The 21,503-nt window shown below is 38.4% G+C and overlaps 1 protein-coding gene and 1 long non-coding RNA gene across 2 annotated transcripts; both read left to right on the top strand.

The window, feature by feature from the left end:
- The first annotated feature begins 945 nt into the window (after positions 1 to 945).
- Positions 946 to 6,302, top strand: LOC109062946 (gastrula zinc finger protein XlCGF8.2DB-like). The gene is made up of 3 exons (XM_042721091.1): positions 946 to 1,585; positions 4,916 to 5,391; positions 5,476 to 6,302. Exons 1-3 carry the CDS (start codon positions 1,441 to 1,443, stop codon positions 5,956 to 5,958), a joined length of 1,104 nt encoding a protein of 367 aa, XP_042577025.1. The 5' UTR covers positions 946 to 1,440; the 3' UTR covers positions 5,959 to 6,302.
- Positions 6,303 to 16,736: 10,434 nt separating this feature from the next.
- On the top strand, positions 16,737 to 18,882 carry LOC122136916. The gene is made up of 3 exons (XR_006154403.1): positions 16,737 to 16,932; positions 17,483 to 17,547; positions 18,775 to 18,882. It is a non-coding gene; the product is annotated as an uncharacterized LOC122136916 (long non-coding RNA).
- The last annotated feature ends 2,621 nt before the right edge of the window (positions 18,883 to 21,503 follow it).

The following is a 21,503-nucleotide window of genomic DNA, read 5'->3' as shown; positions in this document are numbered from 1 at the left end:
TCTTTATATTAATAAGTCAATTCAATTAATATTGTCACTGTTTTTAAGTTGCATTTTGTGTGGATTTTTTTTTTTTATTTTTGTGTGTATTTTTTTTTTTTTTTTTATTATGGGGGGGATTGTAATCTATGTAAAATGAAAACATTTACATATATGTAGATGTAATTTATTTACATACAGTTTGAGTAAACGGGAATGTATGCTGTGAAAACATGGGTAAGTTTATTTACTTATATGTGATGTACAGTAAAAAGGAGCATTAACTGAATATTTGAATGTTTTAAAATATATTTACATTTATAGAAATGTAATATATTTACATATACATAAATGTAATATGTTAAATATTAGAAATTAATATATGGACATATATTGCAAATTAATATATTTGCATTGTCTGATATCTAAATGTATTTACATATAAAGGAAATAAATATATGTAAATATTTCTGATAAAAATATATTTACATATGTTTAATATATGTGAAAAAATATTAAAAAGTGGCCAAAATCTAATATATATATTTTTAAAATATTTCAAAATATATTTACATATATTGTATAAAATAAATTGTATTCTATTTAAATTTAAGATATTTAAATATATAAAAATGTATTTATAATTAATGTATTTCAATCTATTTGACTTCTGTATGGGGGGTTTTTTGTTTTTTGTGTTTTTTTTATGTTTTGGTGTGTGAAGGGGTTTTATTTTGGTACGGCGCTGTGACGTCATAAGGCAGCGTCGCGCTCCTGCATCTGTTGTGGTTCAGCTGAAGAAAGGTTTGTGTTTTTAAACATTTACAGTGTTTACAAATGTAACATTATAGCACTTTATCTAACAATTATATGCACGTTATTTTGAGCGAGTAAAGCGCGTCCACACGAATTCGGTCATTTAATTGTGTTGATTTGGTTATTATTAACTCTGAGTCAATTGAATCAGTTGCTTCCCGAAATGATTCTCTGTTTCGAATCTCTCGATTCAGCGCGCTTCACAACACCATGTAAATACAACGAGATCAACAAACAAACGCGATTATGAATTAAACTTTTCGATCTTTTTCCTGTTTATAGTGTTTTTGTTTAGTTATGGCCTGGTTTCACAGACAGGGCTTAGGTTAAATCAGAATTAGGCCATAAATTATAAACGTGAATTAAAAAAAAAAAAAACATTAGTTGTGGTGAGCATCTTAAAACAATTGCACGGACATATTTTAAGATCAGTGTAAGTTTCTTTCATTTGAAAGAGCTCAGACTTAGATTTTAGTCTGAGACTAGTCGTCAGCCTTGTCTGTGAAACCAGAGATAACCGAAACCATTAATTATCATTCAGAGTGTCCCTTACCAGTGTGCTGACTACTGAACTAGGGAGCTGATTGAGACACACCCAGTGATTTAGTTTGGACTGATTTATCTTTAATTATTCTCATCTTAAACATGACAGTGTGTGGATCTCAGCAGGAGTTTTTCTGTGTGTTTGGACACACTGTTATAAAGATGGAGTTTATTAAAGAAGAGAGAGAAGATGTGAAGACTGAAGACACTTTCAGAGTCAAACAAGAAGATACTGAGGAACAAACAGGTTGGTTTTCATTCTCATTCAATGCTTATTAAAATGCCAAGCTCTACAGAAAAATACATAAAAAATGTAAGCATTTTCAAGAGTGTAAAATACTTTTTTACTTAATTTGACTCTTTACTTAATTACTGTTGGGGGATTTGTATTTTACTAAAGTACAGTTTTAACTTAAACTTCTTGTTCTTTTATTGATTACATTTCTGAAGGGGAAAAAACATTTTTTTTTACTCCTTACAATTTTATTTTAATTCTCATAATAATTCTAATTTAATACTTTACAGAAAAATGCATTACATTTTTTAAGCATATTCAAGGCTGTGAAATACTTTTTTTTTTGCTTAATTCCTTTTACTCAATTACTGTACTCATTACTTTTGGGCGATTTGTATTTTAAGTTTTAACTTAAACTTCTTGTATTTTTACTTGATTACATTTCTGAAGGGAAAAAAACATAAGTGGATCTCAATAAATTAGAATGTTGTGGAAAAGTTAATTTCAGTAATTCAACTCATTGTGAAACTTGTGTATTAAATAAATTCAATGCACACAGACTGAAGTGGTTTAAGGCTTTGGTTCTTTTAATTGTGATGATTTTGGCTCACATTTAACAAAAACCCACCAATTCATTATCTCAACAAATTAGAATACTTCATAAGTCCAATAAAAAAATTTTTTTAGTGAACTGTTGTCCTTCCGGAAAGTATGTTGATTTACTGTACATGTACTCAATACTTGGTAGGGGCTCCTTTTGCTTTAATTACTGCCTCAATTCGGCGTGGCATGGAGGTGATCAGTTTGTGTCACTGCTGAGGTGGTATGGAAGCCCAGGTTTCTTTGACAGTGGCCTTCAGCTCATCTGCATATTTTGGTGTCTTGTTTCTCATTTTCCTCTTGACAATACCCCATAGATTCTCTCTGGGGTTCAGGTCTGGTGAGTTTGCTGGCCAGTCAAGCACATCAACACCATGGTCATTTAACCAACTTTTGGTGCTTTTGGCAGTGTGGGCAGGTGCCAAATACTGCTGGAAAATGAAATTAGTATCTTCAAAAAGCTGGTCAGCAGAAGTGCTCCAAAATTTCTTGGTAAACGGACTTTGCAGTGACTTGGGGTTTTCAAAAAACACAGTGGACCAGCACTAGCAGATGACATTGCATGTCCCCAAATCTCCTCACAGACTGTGGAAACTTAACACTGGACTTCAAGCAACTTGGGCTATGAGCTTCTCCACCCTTCCTCCAGACTCAAGGACCTTGGTTTCCAAATGAAATACAAAACTTGCTCTCATCTGAAAAGAGGACTTTGGACCACTGGGCAACAGTCCAGTTCTTCTTCTCCTTAGCCCAGGTAAGACGCCTCTGACATTGTCTGTGGTTCAGGAGTGGCTTAACAAGAGGAAAACGACAACTGTAGCCAAATTCCTTGATACGTCTGTGTGTGGTGGCTCTTGATGCCTTGACCCCAGCCTCAGTCCATTCCTTGTGAATTTCACTTAAATTCTTGAATCGATTTTGCTTGACATTCCTCATAAGGCTGTGGTTCTCTCGGTTGGTTGTGCATCTTTTTCTTCCCCACTTTTTCCTTCCACTCAACTTTCTGTTAACATGCTTGGATACAGCACTCTGTGAACAGCCAGCTTCTTTGGCAATGAATGTTTGTGGCTTACCCTCCTTATGAAGGGTGTCAATGATTGTCTTCTGGACAACAGTCAGATCAGCAGTCTTCCCCATGATGGTGTAGCCTAGTGAACCAAACGTAGAGACCATTTTGAAGGCTCAGGAAACCTTTGCAGGTGTTTTGAGTTGATTAGCTGATTGGCATGTCACCATATTCTAATTTGTTGAGGTAGTGAATTAGTGGGTTTTTGTTAAATGTCACAATTAAAAGAACCAAAGACTTAAACTACTTCAGTCTGTGTGTATTGAATTTATTTAATACATGAGTTTCACTATTTGAGTGGAATTACTGAAATAAATTAACTTTTCCATGACATTCTAATTTATTGAGATGCAACTGGTACTTTTTACTCCCTACAATTTCATTTTAACTTGAGAAGTACTTCCTTTGCATTACATGGACTCGCGGTGCCCAATTCAAATCCATGGATCTGACCATATATCCTGGTGCTAAATCCAGATCGTACAGGTTCTATAGTCAATAGTGTCATCAATCTGAACTATTTCCCGTTACCCAGGATGAAGTATTGTATTGATCGTGTTGCTGTCTTTTCCTTTGTAACGAAATTAGACTTGTGTTTAAAGGTATAGTTTACCCAAAAATGAAAATGGTCATCATTTACTCGCCCTCATGTCGTTCCAAACCTGTATGAGTTGCTTTCTTATGTTGAACATAGAAGATATTTTGAAGATTGCTGGTAATCAAACAGTTGGTGGTTGCCATTAACTTCCATAGTATTTTTTTTTTCTACTATGGAAGTCGATGGCAACCACAATGGCAAGAATGAATAATGCTTTAGGTACTTTTCAGAGATCAATGCAGAAAGCATTATTAGCATAAACTTTTTTCAGTTATTCCTAAAAAAAAAAATTGTTAAAGTGAGAAGGGATCACGAGGAGAGAATAAGGAGAGATTATACAGTTCTGAAGAAAGAAGCAAGTGGGTATCCCAATGATATACCAATTATTGATTGTCTTTATACGCAAACAGCCATACACTCTGCCTATGGATGTGACTACACCACTGATCTAACAGCACTAGAGTAGACATGTAGCCACAATCAGATGTCAAAAGTAGTAAATTTAATAAGCACAGTTTATGTATTATGATGGCGCTTAAATGTGATTTTCTCTGCAAAACTGGACATTGTTCATTAAATCCCCTTTTTTCTGATATTTTAGACAAATGGTAGATTGTCCTGGGCCAAACTATACTTGTTTTTAATCAAGGGTTTAATATATGTGAGCATGAACGTTTTTGGGAGGTGTCCTAAACAATGATAAGAGTTTACAATATTGATAAGAGTTTCTAAAATTATATGCATCACCTCCTTCAATTTTATTATAGGTTTTAGTATCTAGCATACATGTTGGTTAAAGCAATAAGCCCCAAGAAGCTGTGGTTCACGGGGCTTATTGCTTTTATAAAATGGTTATTCCATATATGTAGCAGTTTCACAAAATAAAACAAGACAAGTAAAATGTTAACTGACAAATAAAATGATATTAACAAAACATTCTTCTGCCACACATTGCAGTTCCTCAGAAACTGTTCAGAATCAAGGACTGGATTTATAAGTTCTTTGATTATGTTTTGATGTATGAGTTTCTTTGTGCAGTTAATATGGGTTTTATATTATTTGTCTTTTTTCACCATAGACCTTATGCTGCTGAAAGAAGAGCGCATTGTACAGAATGAAACAGAAGAGAATGAACAATATGAGACTCATCATGATTTTATAACCGGAGAAGAATCTTTCAGTTGGCCACAGATTAAAGAGACTTTCTCACTGAAAACCGCTCATAAAACAGGAACTACAAGTTATTTCACCCCTTTTCACTCTGAGAAGAGTTTCAATGAACATGGAAACCTTAAAGTCCACACGAGCGTTCACTCTGGAGGGAAGACATTCCCCTGCCAACAGTGTGGAAAAAGATTTACTCAAAAAGTAAACCTTAACAGGCACTTAAAAGTTCACACTGGAGAAAAGCCTCATATCTGCCCTGAGTGTGGAAAGAGTTTCGATCGTAATGGAAACCTTAATAGGCACATGAGAGTTCACACTGGAGAGAAGCCTTGCACCTGCAAACAGTGTGGAAAGAGATTTGATCAACATGGAAACCTTAACAGGCACATGAGAGTTCACACTGGAGAGAAGCCTTACACCTGCAAACAGTGTGGAAAGAGTTTTGATCAACATTGTGAAGTTAGTTTGGACATGAGAGTTCACACTGGAGAGAAGCCTTACACCTGCCAAAAGTGTGGAAAGTGTTTCAATCATAATGTAAACCTTAAAGTGCACATGAGAGTTCACACCGGAGAGAAGCCTTACACCTGCAAACAGTGTGGAGTCAGTTTCTCTCATGAAGGAAGCCTTTACAGGCACATGAGAGTTCACACTGGAGAGAAGCCTTACACCTGCCAACAGTGTGGAGTCAGTTTCACACTCAAAGGAAACCTTAAAGTCCACATGAGAATTCACACTGGAAAGATGCCTTTTACCTGCCAACAGTGTGGAAAAAGTTTCAGTAGAAAAGAAAACCTTAATGACCACATGATAATTCATATAGGAGAGAGTCCTTTTATCTGCCAACTGTGTGGAAAAAGTTTAAACCGCAATGAAAGCCTTAACAGTCACATGAGAATTCACATGGGAGAGAATCGTTTTGTGTGCCATCAGTGTGGAAATGGTTTCAACTGAAAAGAAAATCTTAACAAACACAAGGGAATTCACACAAGATAAAAACCGTATACATGCCCTCAGTGTGGAGAGAGTTTCAATCTACATGGAAGCCTTAAAGCCCACATGAGTCACACTAGAGAGAGTTCCTTCACCTGCCAACAGTGTGGAAAGAGTTTTACTCAAAAAGGAGATCTTAACATGCACATGAGAATTCACACTGAAGACAAGCCTTACACCTGTCCTGAGTGTGGAAAGAGTTTTGGTCAACATGGAAACCTTAAAGTGCACATGAGAGTTCATCCTGGAGAGAAACTATACTCTTGTCTTCAGTGTGGAAAGAGTTTCTATAATCAAGAGACTAAAGTGCATGAGATCACAGGAGAGAGTCCTTTTCTGTCAACCGTGTGGAATGAGCTTCATTCAAAAAGGATTCCTTAATAGACACATGAGAATTCACACTGGAGAAAAGCATAATGTGTGCCATCAGTGTGGAAAAAAGTTTCAGTCGAAAAGGAAGCCTTTAACAGGCACATGAGATCACACAAGAGAAAAACTTTATACATGCCCTCAGTGTGGAAAGAGTTTCAATCTACATGGAATCCTTAAAGCCCACTTGAGAGTTCACACTGGAGAGAGTCCCTTCACCTGCCAACAGTGTGGAAAAAGTTTTTCTCAAAAACCAAACCGTAACAAGCACATGAGAAAATTACACAGCATATTTTCAACACAGTCTTGATCAATACACAAGGATTCATTTGAGAGAACTGTTTTATATCATCAGTGTGGAAGGAGTTTTGCAGACAAGAATCGTGTAATAATGTTATGATGTATAGGAAGCTCAGAAGTGAAGACCAGGGGCCAGTTCAGGGCTCCAGACAAATTCTTCCAACTAGTCGCTCTTTTGCGACTAACTTTCTCAGTTGGTCGCACGAGCACATGATTTGGTCGCAATATATTTTTTCTTTTTTTTGCGCAACAACATGGGATTAATCAATGCATGCTGAAGAACTTTTATCATAGTTTATAGTTATATGAAATGAAAGTGGTTAACATTTAACCCATTCTTTTACATCAGTAGTATTATTTGTGATTTTAATTTTGTAAACAGGAGTTCCTGTTTGCGTGACCATTCATCTCTTTGCAACCCACCAGAGAAAAGGCGACTCCTGCGACATCTGTGGTTCCCTTTCGATTTGGTCACTCTACATTGCTATGGGAATTACCCTTTTCTCCAAATACTACTGAAGCCTTATTGAATCACGCCAGTGGAACTGGCCAATGGCGTTCAAGCGTGCGAAATATGAGAGGCCCCCCACTCTATATAAAGCAGCACTTGTACATCATCCATTCAGAATCTTTTTCTTCAACCAACCTTCTACGAGAAGTAAGAAGCCTGTCAACGAGACTACTCACCGTGATCTACACGCCTTCTCTTCCCCTGCTGTGTTCCGGTGAGCTTCGGAAACAAGGATGACTCTCTGATGAGTTGCGCCCACGCAAAAACGGCACTTGGGGGGGTTGGACTGCCCCCACTGTGGAGATATGTGCCTTTGGACTCTCAGGCTCTGTGTGGCCAATGTCCAAGGTGATGAACTCGCCCAACTAGTTCTGCCTTGCTCTTCCTCTGCAGCCTCTTTTGAGCCAAAGAGTAAAGTGCCGCGAGCTTCCTATGTGGATCTGTCAGGGTTAGGTGAGGTGTTCGTATGGGGTCTGTTCGTGCTGAGGGTGAAATTCCAGGGGCTTAATAGACCGCTGTTCTTCACCCCTCCGCCATTGCTCAAGATGTGGTGTCTTTCTGTGCCATGCAGGGCACTGAAGAGGAGGATGATGCCATTTTGGTGGCAGCATCTGCAAGAGAGGAGTGGTCTAACATCCCTCTGGATTACACTGCACCCCACGGCAGCGATGCAGGGGACCTCCATTATAGTGATGTTGAGCGTCCTGTCCAAGGCAGTTGATGAGCTCAGTCTGGAGTGGGCACCTCCTGCTGAGCCAGCCAGAAGCCGTCTGGACAAGTGGTACCTCCAGTAGGATCGCGGCTGAAAGGACACGGCACTCACCAGTCAAGTGCACAAAACCAGGGATCCTCCCTCCTGTCTTCTGTGGACGGCACTGACCAAGTGGGGTATGTTAAACTTCCCCCTGTGGAAGAAGCCGTTGCTGTCCATCTCTGTCCTTCAGCCTCAGCGAACTGGAGAGTGAACAATGCGCCTCTCCCCTCTTAACCTTGCCGCACCACTGCAAACTTCGCCGGCAAGGCTTTCTCCGTGGCGGGCCAAGCAGCTTAAGCACTGATGCCGATACTCCAGGTGTGTCAGGCCAAGTTGCTCAAGTCTCTGGATAGTATGGGCCGGACCCTGAAGTGTTCAAAGGACTCGAGAAAAAAAAACAAGAAAAAAATTGGCCCTTCTGGATGCTCTTGTGAATTCCTCAGGTCTCTTCGGAGCAGCGGTAGAGACATTCACAGAGCGCTTTGTTGAAGCGCAGAAACAGTCGAAGGCTATTAGCCACTTCCTGCCAAAACGTGCCGGCGCAAACCTTCCTGCTCGTTCCCGGTCCTCCTCAGTGCAAAATGTGGGAAAAAACACATCTTCTGCTGCTGTTCGGTGCTAACATAAGCCGGCGGTGAGACCAAGACAGCCTTGGCTGAAGTGCCATCAGGGCCAGAAACCCCGCCCTGACAGAGACAGCAGGCCATCGGCATAAGAATCAAAGCTGTGTTCCTGATGCTGTCTCTCGGAGGAGGAAATCTGCACCCAGCGCCGAAGACGAGCCACTGAAAAAGTCTGCTCGCTCCGCTGTGTATTCACCACGCCCCTGCCTGTTGCAGGCGGCGAGAGCAATTGTTATGTTTTTGTTTGACTGTTCCACTATGCAGTGCAATAAAATCGACAAAAAAACATACATTTTGTTTATATAATTTTTATTTATATTATTAGGCCCATTTATTCGTTTAATTTTTCATTACAAAGCAACTTTACAGAAAATTAAGTTTCTACAATATTTAGTAGTAGCTTATCAGTGGTGACTGTCAGTTCATGTGCATATGGCAGAAATGTTCAGAAAAATCAATAAAAAGACGTAAACAAACAGACGATTAACACTATTAACAGCAATTATGCAATCAAACTTATAGCAAAATGTGGTAATGCTGTATGTTGTCTCTGGGTTAGCATCATCTGAGGGTCCTCTGAGGGGCTGGCATCATCTCTTCTCAGGTGTTCTGGATCCAGACTGGAGCTTGTGTAAATCCTAGTTACCACGGGATGTAAATCCCGTGGCAAAGCAGAGAAACAAATAGAGACATAATTAGCGTAGCTGCTGTTCCAGCCAAGTAAAATTAATTAGTTTAACCCAAGCTAAAGAATAATAATGCACATTTGATCAGATATAACTGCAGTCCAAAATTATGAGATGCATTATTTGAATGCTTGGCTAAAGAGGTGTGTTTTTAATCTAGATTTAAACAGAGAGAGTGTGTGTCTGAAACCCCGAACATTATCAGGAAGGCTATTCCAGAGTTTGGGAGCCAAATGCGAAAAAGCTCTACCTCCTTTAGTAGACTTTGCTATCCTAGGTACTATCAAAAGTCCAGCGTTTTGTGACCTTAGGGAGCGTGATGGGTTGTAGCGTGGTATAAGACTAGTTAGGTACGCAGGAGCTAAGCCATTAAGGGCCTTATAAGTAAGTAATAATATTTTGTAACTGATACGGAACTTAATAGGTAGCCAGTGCAGAGACTGTAGTATTGGGGTAATATGATCATATTTTCTTGACCTGTAAGGACTCTAGCCGCTGCATTTTGTACTACCTGTAGCTTGTTTATTGAGGATGCAGGACAACCACCTAGCAGTGCATTACAATAGTCCAGTCTAGAGGTCATGAACGCATGAACTAGCTTTTCTGCATCAGAAACAGGTAACATGTTTCGTAGCTTGCCAATGTTTCTAAGATGGAAGAATGCTGTTTTTGTAACATGGGAAATATGATTTTCAAAAGACAAGTTGCTGTCTAATATAACACCCAGATTTTTTACAGTAGAGGAAGTAACAGTACATCCGTCTAGTTGCAAATTGTAATCTACGAGATTCTGTGTAATGTTTCTGGTCCAATAAGTAATATCTCTGTCTTATCTGAATTTAATAGGAGAAAATTTTTGGTCATCCAATCTTTTACATTTTTTAACACACTCTGTTAGCTTAGATAATTTAGAAGTTTCACCTGGTCTTGTTGAGATATATAGTTGAGTATCATCAGCATAACAGTGGAAACTAATCCCGTATTTTGTAATGATATTACCAAGGGGCAACATGTATATTGAAAATAGCAGAGGACCTAGGACAGATCCTTGTGGCACTCCATATTTTACTGGTGATAAATGAGATGACTCCCCATTTAGATAAACAAAGTGGTAGCGATCGGCCAGGTAGGATCTAAACCATCTTAAAGCCTGCCCTTGGATACCTGTATAGTTTTGTAATCTATCTATGAGTATGTCGTGATCTATGGTGTCGAACGCAGCACTAAGATCAATGTAAAACTAGCAATAAGATGCAGCCTTGGTCTGATGCAAGAAGCAAGTCATTTGTCATTTTAACAAGTGCAGTTTCTGTGCTATGATGGGGCCTGAAACCCGACTGAAATTCTTCATAGAGATCATTTTTTTGCAGGTAGGAGCACAATTGAGCAGACAACTTTTTCTAAAATTTTTGACATAAATGGAAGATTTGAAATGCGTCTGTAATTTGCCAGTTCACTAGGATCTAGTTGTGGTTTCTTAATAAGAGGCTTAATAACCGCCAGCTTGAATGGTTTTGGGATGTGACCTAAAGATAAACGACGAGTTAATAATATTGAGAAGCGGTTTTTTCTGCTACAAAACTCACCTCAATATCAGAGCAATTCCCCTCTCCCCCATCACTCACTCTCACACTTGTGTATTAAACTCCCCGCCCCCCAACGGCAAGTTATCCCTCACGGTGTGCAGTCCACCTCGCCCGCTGTCACAGTTCACAGAAGTGTGGCAGGCACTGCCAGGGGTATCAGAGTGGGTTATGAAATCAACAAAGAATGGCTACACGCTTCAGTTCTTCCACAGGCCGCCCCGCTTCAACGGTGTGTTAATGTCCACTGTATGGGAGCGAAAAGCCTCAGTTCTGCGAGAGGAAATATAGAGACAGTGCTCCTAGCAGACTGCGAGAGCGGCTTCTACAATCGTTATTTTCTGGTAACAAAGAAAGATGGTGGACTCCGCCCAATCTTGGACCTGAGACTGCTGAAATGCGTGCTTTTGAAGCGCTCATTCAATATGATTATGCTGAGACAAATCCTCTCACGCATCAGACTGAGAGATTGGTTTATCTCTGTGGATTAAAGGGTGCTTATTTTCACATTCAGGTAGCCCCTCGCCACATGCGTTTCCTGAGATTTGCATTAGAGGGGATAGCATACCAATTTACGGCCCTACCCTGAGCGCGCTGCTCAGCGACAAGCTCAAACTCCTCGCTCATCTTCAAAGCTATAAGGGGTGACTGAGTATGCAAAAGAGCATGCTGGTACAGAACGTCTCACTTTAAGGAGTGGAGCTGAATTCAATCAATATGTGAGCATGTCTGTCGGAGGAGCGCTCAAAAAAAAAAAAAAAAAAAAAAAAAAAAAAAAACTGATCCGCTCTCTCGAAGTCTTAAAGTGAGGGCACTATCCCCCGCTGAGATGCTTTCAGAGGATGCTTGGCCAGATGGCTGCCGCCTCGACAGTATGCAAACTAGGGCTCGTAAATATGTGAGCACTTCAGCTCTGGCTAAAGTACTCAGTGCCTCAGAGCGCATGGGCACCTTGCGTTTGAAAGTGACACGTGAGTGCTGGGATGCGCTGACCCCTTGGTGCAATATGACACTGTATCGCGGGGGTGTTCTTATTGGCTAAGTGATCAGGGGAAAGACTGTTACAACAGATGCATCGAGCATGGGTGGGGGAGCCATAAGCAACGACAGACCAGCCTTCGGGACGTGGTCAGAAATAGAGAAGTTGTGGCACATAAACTGCGTGCTGTACACCTAGCGCTCGAGTGCTTTGTCTTGGACATTCTCCACCGTCACATCATGTCAGTGGTAACGTCTATAAATCACCAAGGGGGCATGAGCTTGCGGCCGTTACTGCGGCTGGCGAGAGACCTTCTTCTGTGGGCAGATTGACACCTCTCCATCCGGGAAGTACTTGTCCCCAGACGCCTGAATCACGGCGCGGATTAACTGTTGAGGGGTGGGGTAATCCACGGAGAGTGGATATTACACTCTTTTAAAGTCATGATTTGGAGTGTATTCGGCAGGGCGGAGGTGGATCTCTTCGCATCAGTGGAGAACACTCACTGCCCACTGTTTTATTCACTGACACACTGTCCACTGGGAGTGGATGCACTAGCTCACAGCTGGCCGAAAGTAAGCAAGTATGCTTTTCCTCCAGTGAAATTTCTGCCTCTAGTGCTTCGCAAAATCAGAGAGGAAAATAAATCTGTTTTGTTAGTGGCACCGAAATGACCCAATCAGCCGTGGTTCCCAGAGCTGGTGAAGATGCTGGTAGCCCCCCCGTCGTCTATCCCACTGAAGAGAGACCCCATACAATCAGCATGCTTGCATGCGCTCTCTCTAAAGGCAGCAATACTGCTCACGCTGTCCTCTGTTAAGTGAGCTGGGGACCTGCAGGCACTGTCAATTGACAACTTGTGTATTCAGTTCGGGGACAGGTGATTGCAGACTCAACTTAAAGCCTAGGAAAGGTTATGTGCCTAAAGTGCTTTCGACTCCATTTAAAGCGCAGGTCATAACACTAACTGGTTTTGCCCAGAAACACTGCCCGGGCCGGAGCCGCTCGATACACTCTTGCTGTGCCCTGTACATGCAGTGCGCATTTATACCGAGTGTTCTATACAGTTCAGGCACTTGGAGCAGCTAGTTATATGTATGCTTTGGAGGGCGCACAAAAGGCCTGCCTGTGTCCAAGCAAAGGCTGTCACATTGGATTGTCAACGCAATTGCTTGGCTTTTGGCTCTAAGGGCGTGAAATGTTCTATAGGGATTCGGGCTCACTTAACCCGTGGACTCGCGTCCTCGTGGGCCTGGGCAAATAGCATATCTATTCAGTACATTTGCATGGTGGCAGGCTGGTCATCACCCAGCACTTTTGCAAGGTTTTATAACCTAGATGTGTCATCGCTTGACTCACATGTGCTGTCAGTGCACGCACGCACCTACTCAGCCTCAGTTATGATCTGAGGCGCTTGCCTCAATGATTTCTACTAGGTCGTATACACCCCTGTATTGACGTACCACTAATTCAATGCTGTCCCTATCAGCTGATCACATTGTTATGATAATGTTCATGACCTCTTTTAGGACATGATCACCATCATACTCTACTTATTTGAGCACCGGTACGGCCATTGCATCATAACACATAATCCAATTGAAATTAAACAAACTTTAACCAATCTATGTGATGCCACCGGAGACGCCGCCATTTCACATTTGTTTCACTGGCATTAACTCCGCCCCTGGTGTGATGGGGCATCATCTAGTTGCCGTGCCCCCCTTGACTTTACATGGTTTTGTTCACTTCCTGTAGACCTGAGCTGTGTTTGCTCTCATTACGGTTCCGTATGTAAAACTTAACATACTTAGTCAAGCCAGGCTCCATCACTGTGACACGGCGGATATTTTATACGTTCCCATAGCAATGAAGAGTGACCGAATCGCAAGGGAACGCTCTCGGTTACTAACGTATCCTCGGTTCCCTGAGATGAGGGAACGAGACATTGCTCTTATTGCCGTGTCACCTATCTCAGGATCTTAGAATTTCAAGTGCTTCAGTCAAGATTCTGAATGGATGATGTACAAGCGCTGCTTTATATAGAGTGGGGGCCCCTCATACTTTGCACGCTTGAACACCATTGGCCAGTTGCACTGGAGTGATTCAATAAGGCTTCAGTAGTATTTGGAGAAAAGGGTAATTCCCATAGCAATATCTCGTTCCCTCTTCTCAGGGAACTGAGGTTACGTTAGTAACCAAGAGCGTTTTCAGGTAAGATTTCACTCGAGGTAAATTAGAAAAAAAAAATCCTTTGTTAATTCTGTGACACTTAAAAGTTACTAAGGCACTCTGTTTACTACAGGCAGTTTGTAATCACAATTTCTTGGAGGCAAAGGGCTAACATTAGATGCGCAGCAAAAGGCTAGGTCAGCCCAGCTTGTTTTTAGCTCAGAAACGTTCATACTGTAGTGCTGAAGTTTTTGTAAGTAGCCAATTGATCTGAACATATCTTGTCCTCTGTTAACCCTCTGGAGTCGATTCACGTGTATATGCGTGTTGAGGCATCTTCTCCTGATAACCCTGAAAAGAACTTAAATTACACTTTCAGTTTTGATCATACAGATAACAGCAATACATCAATCGAACCTGTAAAGGGTCTACTTTTATTTGTATACATACAAAATAACAACAAAACTTTGTGCATTTACAAAATAAAGAAAAATAAGGTGTGCTGTCTGCAGCCTTGGTCTGCGGTGATCTTCATTTAGAAACGCATCATTAAAATGAACTGTAACTCAGTAAATACTCAACACAGAGACATGAGAGAGATATATCTATAGAAAGCTTGACATGTCTACTTTTAAACTAAGCAAGTGCTACCGAAAACAAATATTCTGTGATTAAGTAATCCATATGAAAACAATGCGATGTCTGTCTTTTACGTCTCCCTTCATTATATCTAATGGGACCACGCCCACGCGCTGAATGCGCTATTGACATTAAAATGTTCCACGTGAAGCTCGCGACGGGTAAACGGCCATACCACAGAAAACAAAGCAGTGAGACTGTTCTTCAAGTTTTTTTTTTATTTTACTATTTGCTTCGCGCTGAGAGGAATAAGACATAATTCACCACAAGAAGATGCGCTGAGGATTACCTCAGGATTTGAGTTTTGGATTTCCTCAGAAAAAAAATGAAGCGCTTTATCCAGCAGAGATCATATACATGAGTAAGTCTTACATATATACACATACTTGTGTTAGTTTTCACATTACGTGTACACATTTTACTAGTTAGACTTTTTCCAAACTATAATTCCTGACTAAATGTATAATCAAGTGAAACATTATGAAGTTTCATTCACATCATCTAAATGTTCTACTGTACTACTAGTATCAGCGACCATCAAAATAATGTTAATAATGCAGTTTATCATTTAGTTTATTTGAGAGCACATAAACTATATACACTTTGGAAATGCTAGTTATGTGATGTTCACGTATATATTTCAACATTACACAATACCAGTCAATACCTGTTTGCCAAAGCAGTAATATTGTGAAATATATTTTTTATATTTAAAATAACTGCTTTCTATTTGAATATACTTTAAAATTTAATTTATTCCTGTGATCAAAGCTAAATTTTCAACATCATTACCCCAGTCTTAGTTCAAGTGTAACAATATACACTATACCATTCAAAAGTTGTGAGTCAGTATATATAGAAATTAAAACTTTTATTTAGCACACATGTGATGATAAATAAAAACAATATGATAAATGTTACAAACAATGCTGTTCTTTCAATCTATCAAAAAAAAAAACTGGAAAATATATATATATATATATATATTTTTTTTTTTTGAGTAGCAAATCAGAATATTAGAATGATTTCTGAAGGATCGTGTGACTGGAGTAATGATGCTAAAAATTCAGCTTTGAAAATCAGCTTTGATTGTTCCTAATAAACTGTTAACTGCACTTGAAAGTGAATCTCAAGTTATTTTGTGGGATAATTAAATCTATTTTAAATAAACTACAAACATAAAAATATATGCATTTATTTTGTCCTCACATTCTTTCTTGTAACTCTTCCCTCTTGGTCACACACCTGACTGAAAGGCTCATTATGCAGGCCTTTGTCTTCTAAGGTGTGAATCACACTAATATTGATGGTCAATCATGCCTACTCGCATATGCCCTTTCTAAACAAAAAGTGTCTAAGAAATTTTAAATCAATCTATTGTTTTCTGTGAGTGAGTAAACAAGATGATTTTCACATCATTTTGCAGCAAAAATTCAAGGCTACATGCTCCAGAATTTACAGTCTTGTGAACAAATATTGTTTATTTGTTTTATGACCTTATTTCATTGACTTCAAAATTTTAGTTTTTCACTAAAAACACAATTAACGTTGTTTTCTTAAAAACACAATCATGTACATACATGCTATATACATATTATTGTAGCCCAGTTTGTACTGAATACAGTGTTTTCAGACTTTAGCCATGTATATGTTTAGAAGCAACTGAAAAAAAAAGCACAAAAGTCAAGGCATGTCAAAACTTCTCCAGGACCCCAAAACCCCCTTAGACCTCAGAGGGTTAAATAAACCGACCAGGTCATTAAACTAGCAATTGTAGATGTTTATGTAAATGCTGTGTGTCTTTGATGCGTTTTAATCTTTATACAGTCTATGATTTTAATGGCCGTGCATGTTGATTCAAACACTGGAGACGTCACCATGGAAATGGGTGGCACCACAGTAACAGACAAGCTGCGAATTAACTCTGTCTCTCGCTGTTATTTTCTCTGCTTAGTTTCAGGTGAGTTTAGTAACCTAAAATCACACAAATAATATACAACTGTTCAGGACACATTTCTTACTTGTAATTGAAACGCTTCTGTCGAATAATATTAAATACTATTGAAATAGTTTAGTGTCTTCGAAAAAGTCTGTTCCATCATTTACAGGAGCGCGCGAAAAGGAAATTAAGCGTGTTTTGATCTTTCATGGTAAACAAATGACCACCATTAAGTTTTTATGTTTAATAATTTAATACCAATGTAGAATGTAGAAAAAAATATTCTGTGATTTCAGGAGTGAAAAAATAATTCTACAACAACAGAGGCAATGGAGGGGGAAGGTCCAACAGAGCTGCTGACAGAGAAGTAGGAAACACAGGTGAACTGAGAAAGCTCATTAAATAACTTCATAGGCATTTTTTTCCACAAAAGGTAGAACTTTAGTATGGGGAACAATTCTCACTTTTAACTAGTTGCTTATTAGCTTGCATATTGGCTGTTTATTAGTACTTATAATGCACACATTAATGCCTTATTCTGCATGACCATATTCTACATCCCTAAATCCTACCCAATACCTAAACTTAAACAGTACAACTGTACTATCTAGTTTATTGAGGCAAAAGTTAAAAGTGAATATGTGTTCCCTATACCCAAAGTGTTTACCCCACAAAATATTTAACCTATATCACCATGCATGTTATTTTCTTTTGCAAAATTATTTTTTATTACAGTTTGTAAGGTTCTGACATCCAAACGTAAGTAACACTGAGCAATATAAAATGAAGTCTAAAAACAAATTCTGTTAAGAAATTATTGTATGTACATGCTACCTTTATCTTATCTGCATTTTACCTCTGCTGTAGCTTGTTTCCTTCTAATAAACCTTATATTATATATGCCCTGTGATAAACTGTTTATGTTCCTAGATTCTTCCATGCTGATGGCCTGCACTCCTGTCAAAGAAAATCTCAGGCTAAAAACCATATGACTAGTAAGCAAAACCTCTAAAATACACTACTGTTCAAAAGTTTGGGCTCTGTAAGATTTTTTGTTATTGAAAGAAGTCTCACAAATTAAAATCAAAAAGTGTCTGTTAGGCCTGTCGCAATAAGCAATATATTGACTTATCATGCAATATATGTACATGACCTCAATAATTTTTGGTGACGCAATTTGTCGCCCATCATATTTACTTATTATTTATTATTATTATTATATTTACTCAAAATTAATGTCACTATGTTTTGTACATTCCACTTGTACCTGTTTCTTTTGCAGCTTCTCATACATATGTTGTGGTGTAGTCATGAGGTGCTAGTTCAAATTTAAAAAATGCTTCTACAAAAAAAGTTTCATCTGCAGATATAGTCTTGTTTAGGGATCTGTGCCTTTGTGCATCTGACTGCTAAGTAGGGGGTTGTGTTTTTTCAGTAATAGTGTGCACCCTTTATTTACAGAGAAAAGAAGGTCAGGGAAAAAATCTGTAGATGGAAAAAACTCCATACGAATTCTTTGTGCAGTTTTTCTTTTTTGGTATTTGTTAGTATTTATTCCAGTTTTAAGGTATCTAATATTTTGATACTTAATTTAAATCTAAATATTTTTAAAAATTAAAAGTTTGTTGTCATTTGGAAGTGTGTAGGTCTTCTTGCATTATTATGTTGTTACATTATGATTATATATTCAGTGGTATAAAATGGTCTTTAAAAAGACAATAATATCGCTTATCGCAATCATTTCTGGGGCAATATATCGCACAACAAAAAGTTGTTATCTTGACAGACCTAGTGTCTGTGAAAACACTTTAGGGTAAAATAATCAGCGAAATGGCATAGGTGACAAATATAATGTTATAGTGGTTGTAGTTATGATAAACTATTATTATAATAGGATGTTATGGTCATTAATATATTTTCTCTAGGTCTGTTTTGAGTTATGTTTCTCAGAAATAAATAACTTTTTGAGTGGAGCACTGTAGTATGGTGTCTATGCATTTTTTACTGATAAATTCTTAAATGCCTGAAGTTGTCGACCCCCTGAACCACAGTCAGCATTTAAAATAAAAAGTATTTAAGTTATTTTCACAGATATCTGGCCAACTTGCTCACTGCTCCTACTCTTAGCCTCTAAAATGTTTGAATTAAATCACCAATGCAATTATCAGGTTGTAAAAATATCATTAGAGTTCTTACAGTTATGGCTGTGCTCTTGTTACCAGATGTAATCCCTAGAGTTTGGTGCCGAGATTCTTCAGGACAAGGCCTTGATGCCATCAAGCCTTGGTACATGAAGATGGTGAGTTTCCTAATAGCTGCCACTGTCCCAGATCAAGAGACTGAAACACAACAGGCTTCAATCTGTATTAACCTATTTTGATAGGTTTAATGTTACATTATTAGCTCGGAAAATACCCTCATGTCATTTTGAATCATCTTCAGAACACAAATTAAGATATTTTTGATCAAAATCCGATGGCTCAGAGAGGTTTGCCACCCAAACGCTCAAGATCCATAAAGGTACTAAAGACGTCCTTACAACAGTCAACGTGACAAGAGTGGTTCTACAGTAATTTTATGAAGCGACGTGAAAAAATTTTGTGGGAAAAAAAAAAAAATAATGATTTTGTTCAACAAATTTAGTAGACAGCGGGCATGCTGAACGTAAACAATGCTGATTACATTCTGGGGTACTCTCCAAAAAGGCACAAGACGGTAACTCGGGGAGAAGAACTTGTTAAAAGGTACTTTAATTCTGGGGTAATATCTTGTTAGGAAAAAGTTGTTTAATAGGGGGTATTCTCGTTGTTTCATAAAATGTTCTGAAGATGAAAAAAATCTTAGGGGTGTGGAATGACATAAGGATGAGTAATTAATGACAGAATTTTCATTTTTGGGTGAACTAACCCTTTAATATTATTAAGCTAAGTTATAAATAAGATCTATTAAAAACATAATTAATTTATTATAAAATGACCCACTATGAAAATACTGATTTACTGTGTTATGTGTGTTTTCTTTTACTTTACAGCACATCAAGGTCAAGATAAGCTTTATTTATATAGCACCTTTAAACAACATTAATGCTGACCAAGGTGCTTCACCACCATGCAATGATAAAAATACACAGTTTAAAATTTTAATTGAAATTTTAAAACAGCTCAACACATAAAACCAAATAAAAATCAAGGATAAGAATTTAACTCACTAAGACCAACATATCCAACGCTTATCAATAGGCCTGAGAAAAGAGATACATTTTCAATGATGATTTAAATGCAGATAAAGAAGATGACAACCTAACAAATTGAGGTAACGAATTCCACAGCTTAGGGGCTAATACAGAAAAGGCTCTATCACCTTTAGATTTCAAACGAGACAATGGGACAGTTAGTCGATTATCAGAGGATGATCTAAGAGATCTCCGAGGTGAGTATGGACAAATAAGGTCTGAGATGTAGACTGGAGCCAGACCATGCAAGGCTTTAAACACAAAAGTTAAAACCTTGTACTCAATTCTAAATTTAACTGGTAGCCAATGTTAATGTGCTAAAATAGGGGTGATATGCTCCCTCTTTTTCTCCCCCATTAAGAAGCAGGCTGCAGCATTTTGAACCAGTTGCAAACGAGAAAGGGAAAACTGGTTGACACCAGCATAAAGCATTACAGTAATCAAGCCTTGTTGGAATGAAGGCATGAATAACTGTCTCTAGATCACTAAAAGATAAAATAAATTTCAGTTTTTGTAAACCCCTAAGCTGGAAAAAACTAGCTCTTACAACAGAATTTATTTGCTTGTCGAATTTTAACTCTGAATCCAAAACAACACCCAGATTCTTTACATGAGTATAGATATTTGCTTAAGGGTCCTAAACTTAAGGACATGCCGTTAACCAAATGGGGGGAGCCAAATAGAATGACTTCAGTCTTGTTTTCATTTAACTGGAGAAAATTATCACCCATCCAGCTTTTGACGTCATTTACACAAGCAAGCAAGTCTGATAAGGACTTTGACCCAGGTTTTATTGACATATACAACTGGGTATCATCCGCATAAATGTGATATGGGACCTTGTGAGACTCAAAAGTATAACGAAGAGGGAGCATATATAATGCAAACAAAATTGGGCCTAAAATGGAGCCTTGCGGCACCCCACCAGTAACAGAAGCAGGTGATGAATAAGACTGATCTATCTCCACAGAGAAACTCCTCGCAGTAAAATATGATTCAGACCAATCTAAGCCAGAATCACAAATACCAACTTAAATTTTTAACCTGGTTAAAAGAATACAGTGATCTACTGTATCGAACGCCACACTTAAATCCAACAGTACCAAAACTGCACAATTTCCAGAATCCACAAATAATATGTTGTTTACCACTCTTAACAAAGCTGATTCAGTGCTGTGCTTAGATCTAAAACCAGACTGAAAAAGATCCAATTATATTATTTTAAATAAAGTAAGGTGATAAACTGATTTAAAACAGCTTTCTCCAATACTTTTTGATGATAATGAACAATTTTGAAATAGGTCTATAGTTGTTAAAATCAGCAGGATCCAGATTTGCTTTCTTTAGCAGCAGATGAACCACTGCATGTTTAAAACAGGATGGAACTGAAGCTGTCAAAGGAAATGTTGATAACGGAAATAATATTTGGTGCAATTGCGTCCAACACTTCCTTTAGTAGCGTAGTTGGTATAATGTCAAGAGAGTAAGTGGTCTATCTTAAACTGGACACTATGTTCAACAACTCAGAGTGCGAGATAGGATGGAAATGTGAAAATTTAGCAGGACTCGAAGGTAAATACCAGATCTTCTGTGATACATTCATAACAATCTGAGATTTTGTTTATGAAGAAACAGCAAAACTTCTCACACAACTCTCGGCTATTACCAACACCAATCCCGAAGGAGAAGCTTTGGACAATGGGAATTTTGAGAAATCAG

The sequence above is a fragment of the Cyprinus carpio genome, chromosome B3 (genome assembly GCF_018340385.1).
Source record: "Cyprinus carpio isolate SPL01 chromosome B3, ASM1834038v1, whole genome shotgun sequence".
Taxonomy (NCBI): Eukaryota; Metazoa; Chordata; class Actinopteri; order Cypriniformes; family Cyprinidae; genus Cyprinus; species Cyprinus carpio.
Note: the sequence above shows the minus strand (reverse complement) of the source record. Positions and strands in the feature narration are given on the sequence as shown.

Coding starts and splice junctions, on each gene's coding strand:
- LOC109062946 (XM_042721091.1), top strand. CDS start 1,441: ATGACAGTGTGTGGATCTCAGCAGGAGTTTTTCTGTGTGTTTGGACAC. Junction 1,586..4,915: donor AGATACTGAGGAACAAACAG/GTTGGTTTTCAT, acceptor TTTTCACCATAG/ACCTTATGCTGCTGAAAGAA. Junction 5,392..5,475: donor ATGGAAACCTTAACAGGCAC/ATGAGAGTTCAC, acceptor GTTAGTTTGGAC/ATGAGAGTTCACACTGGAGA.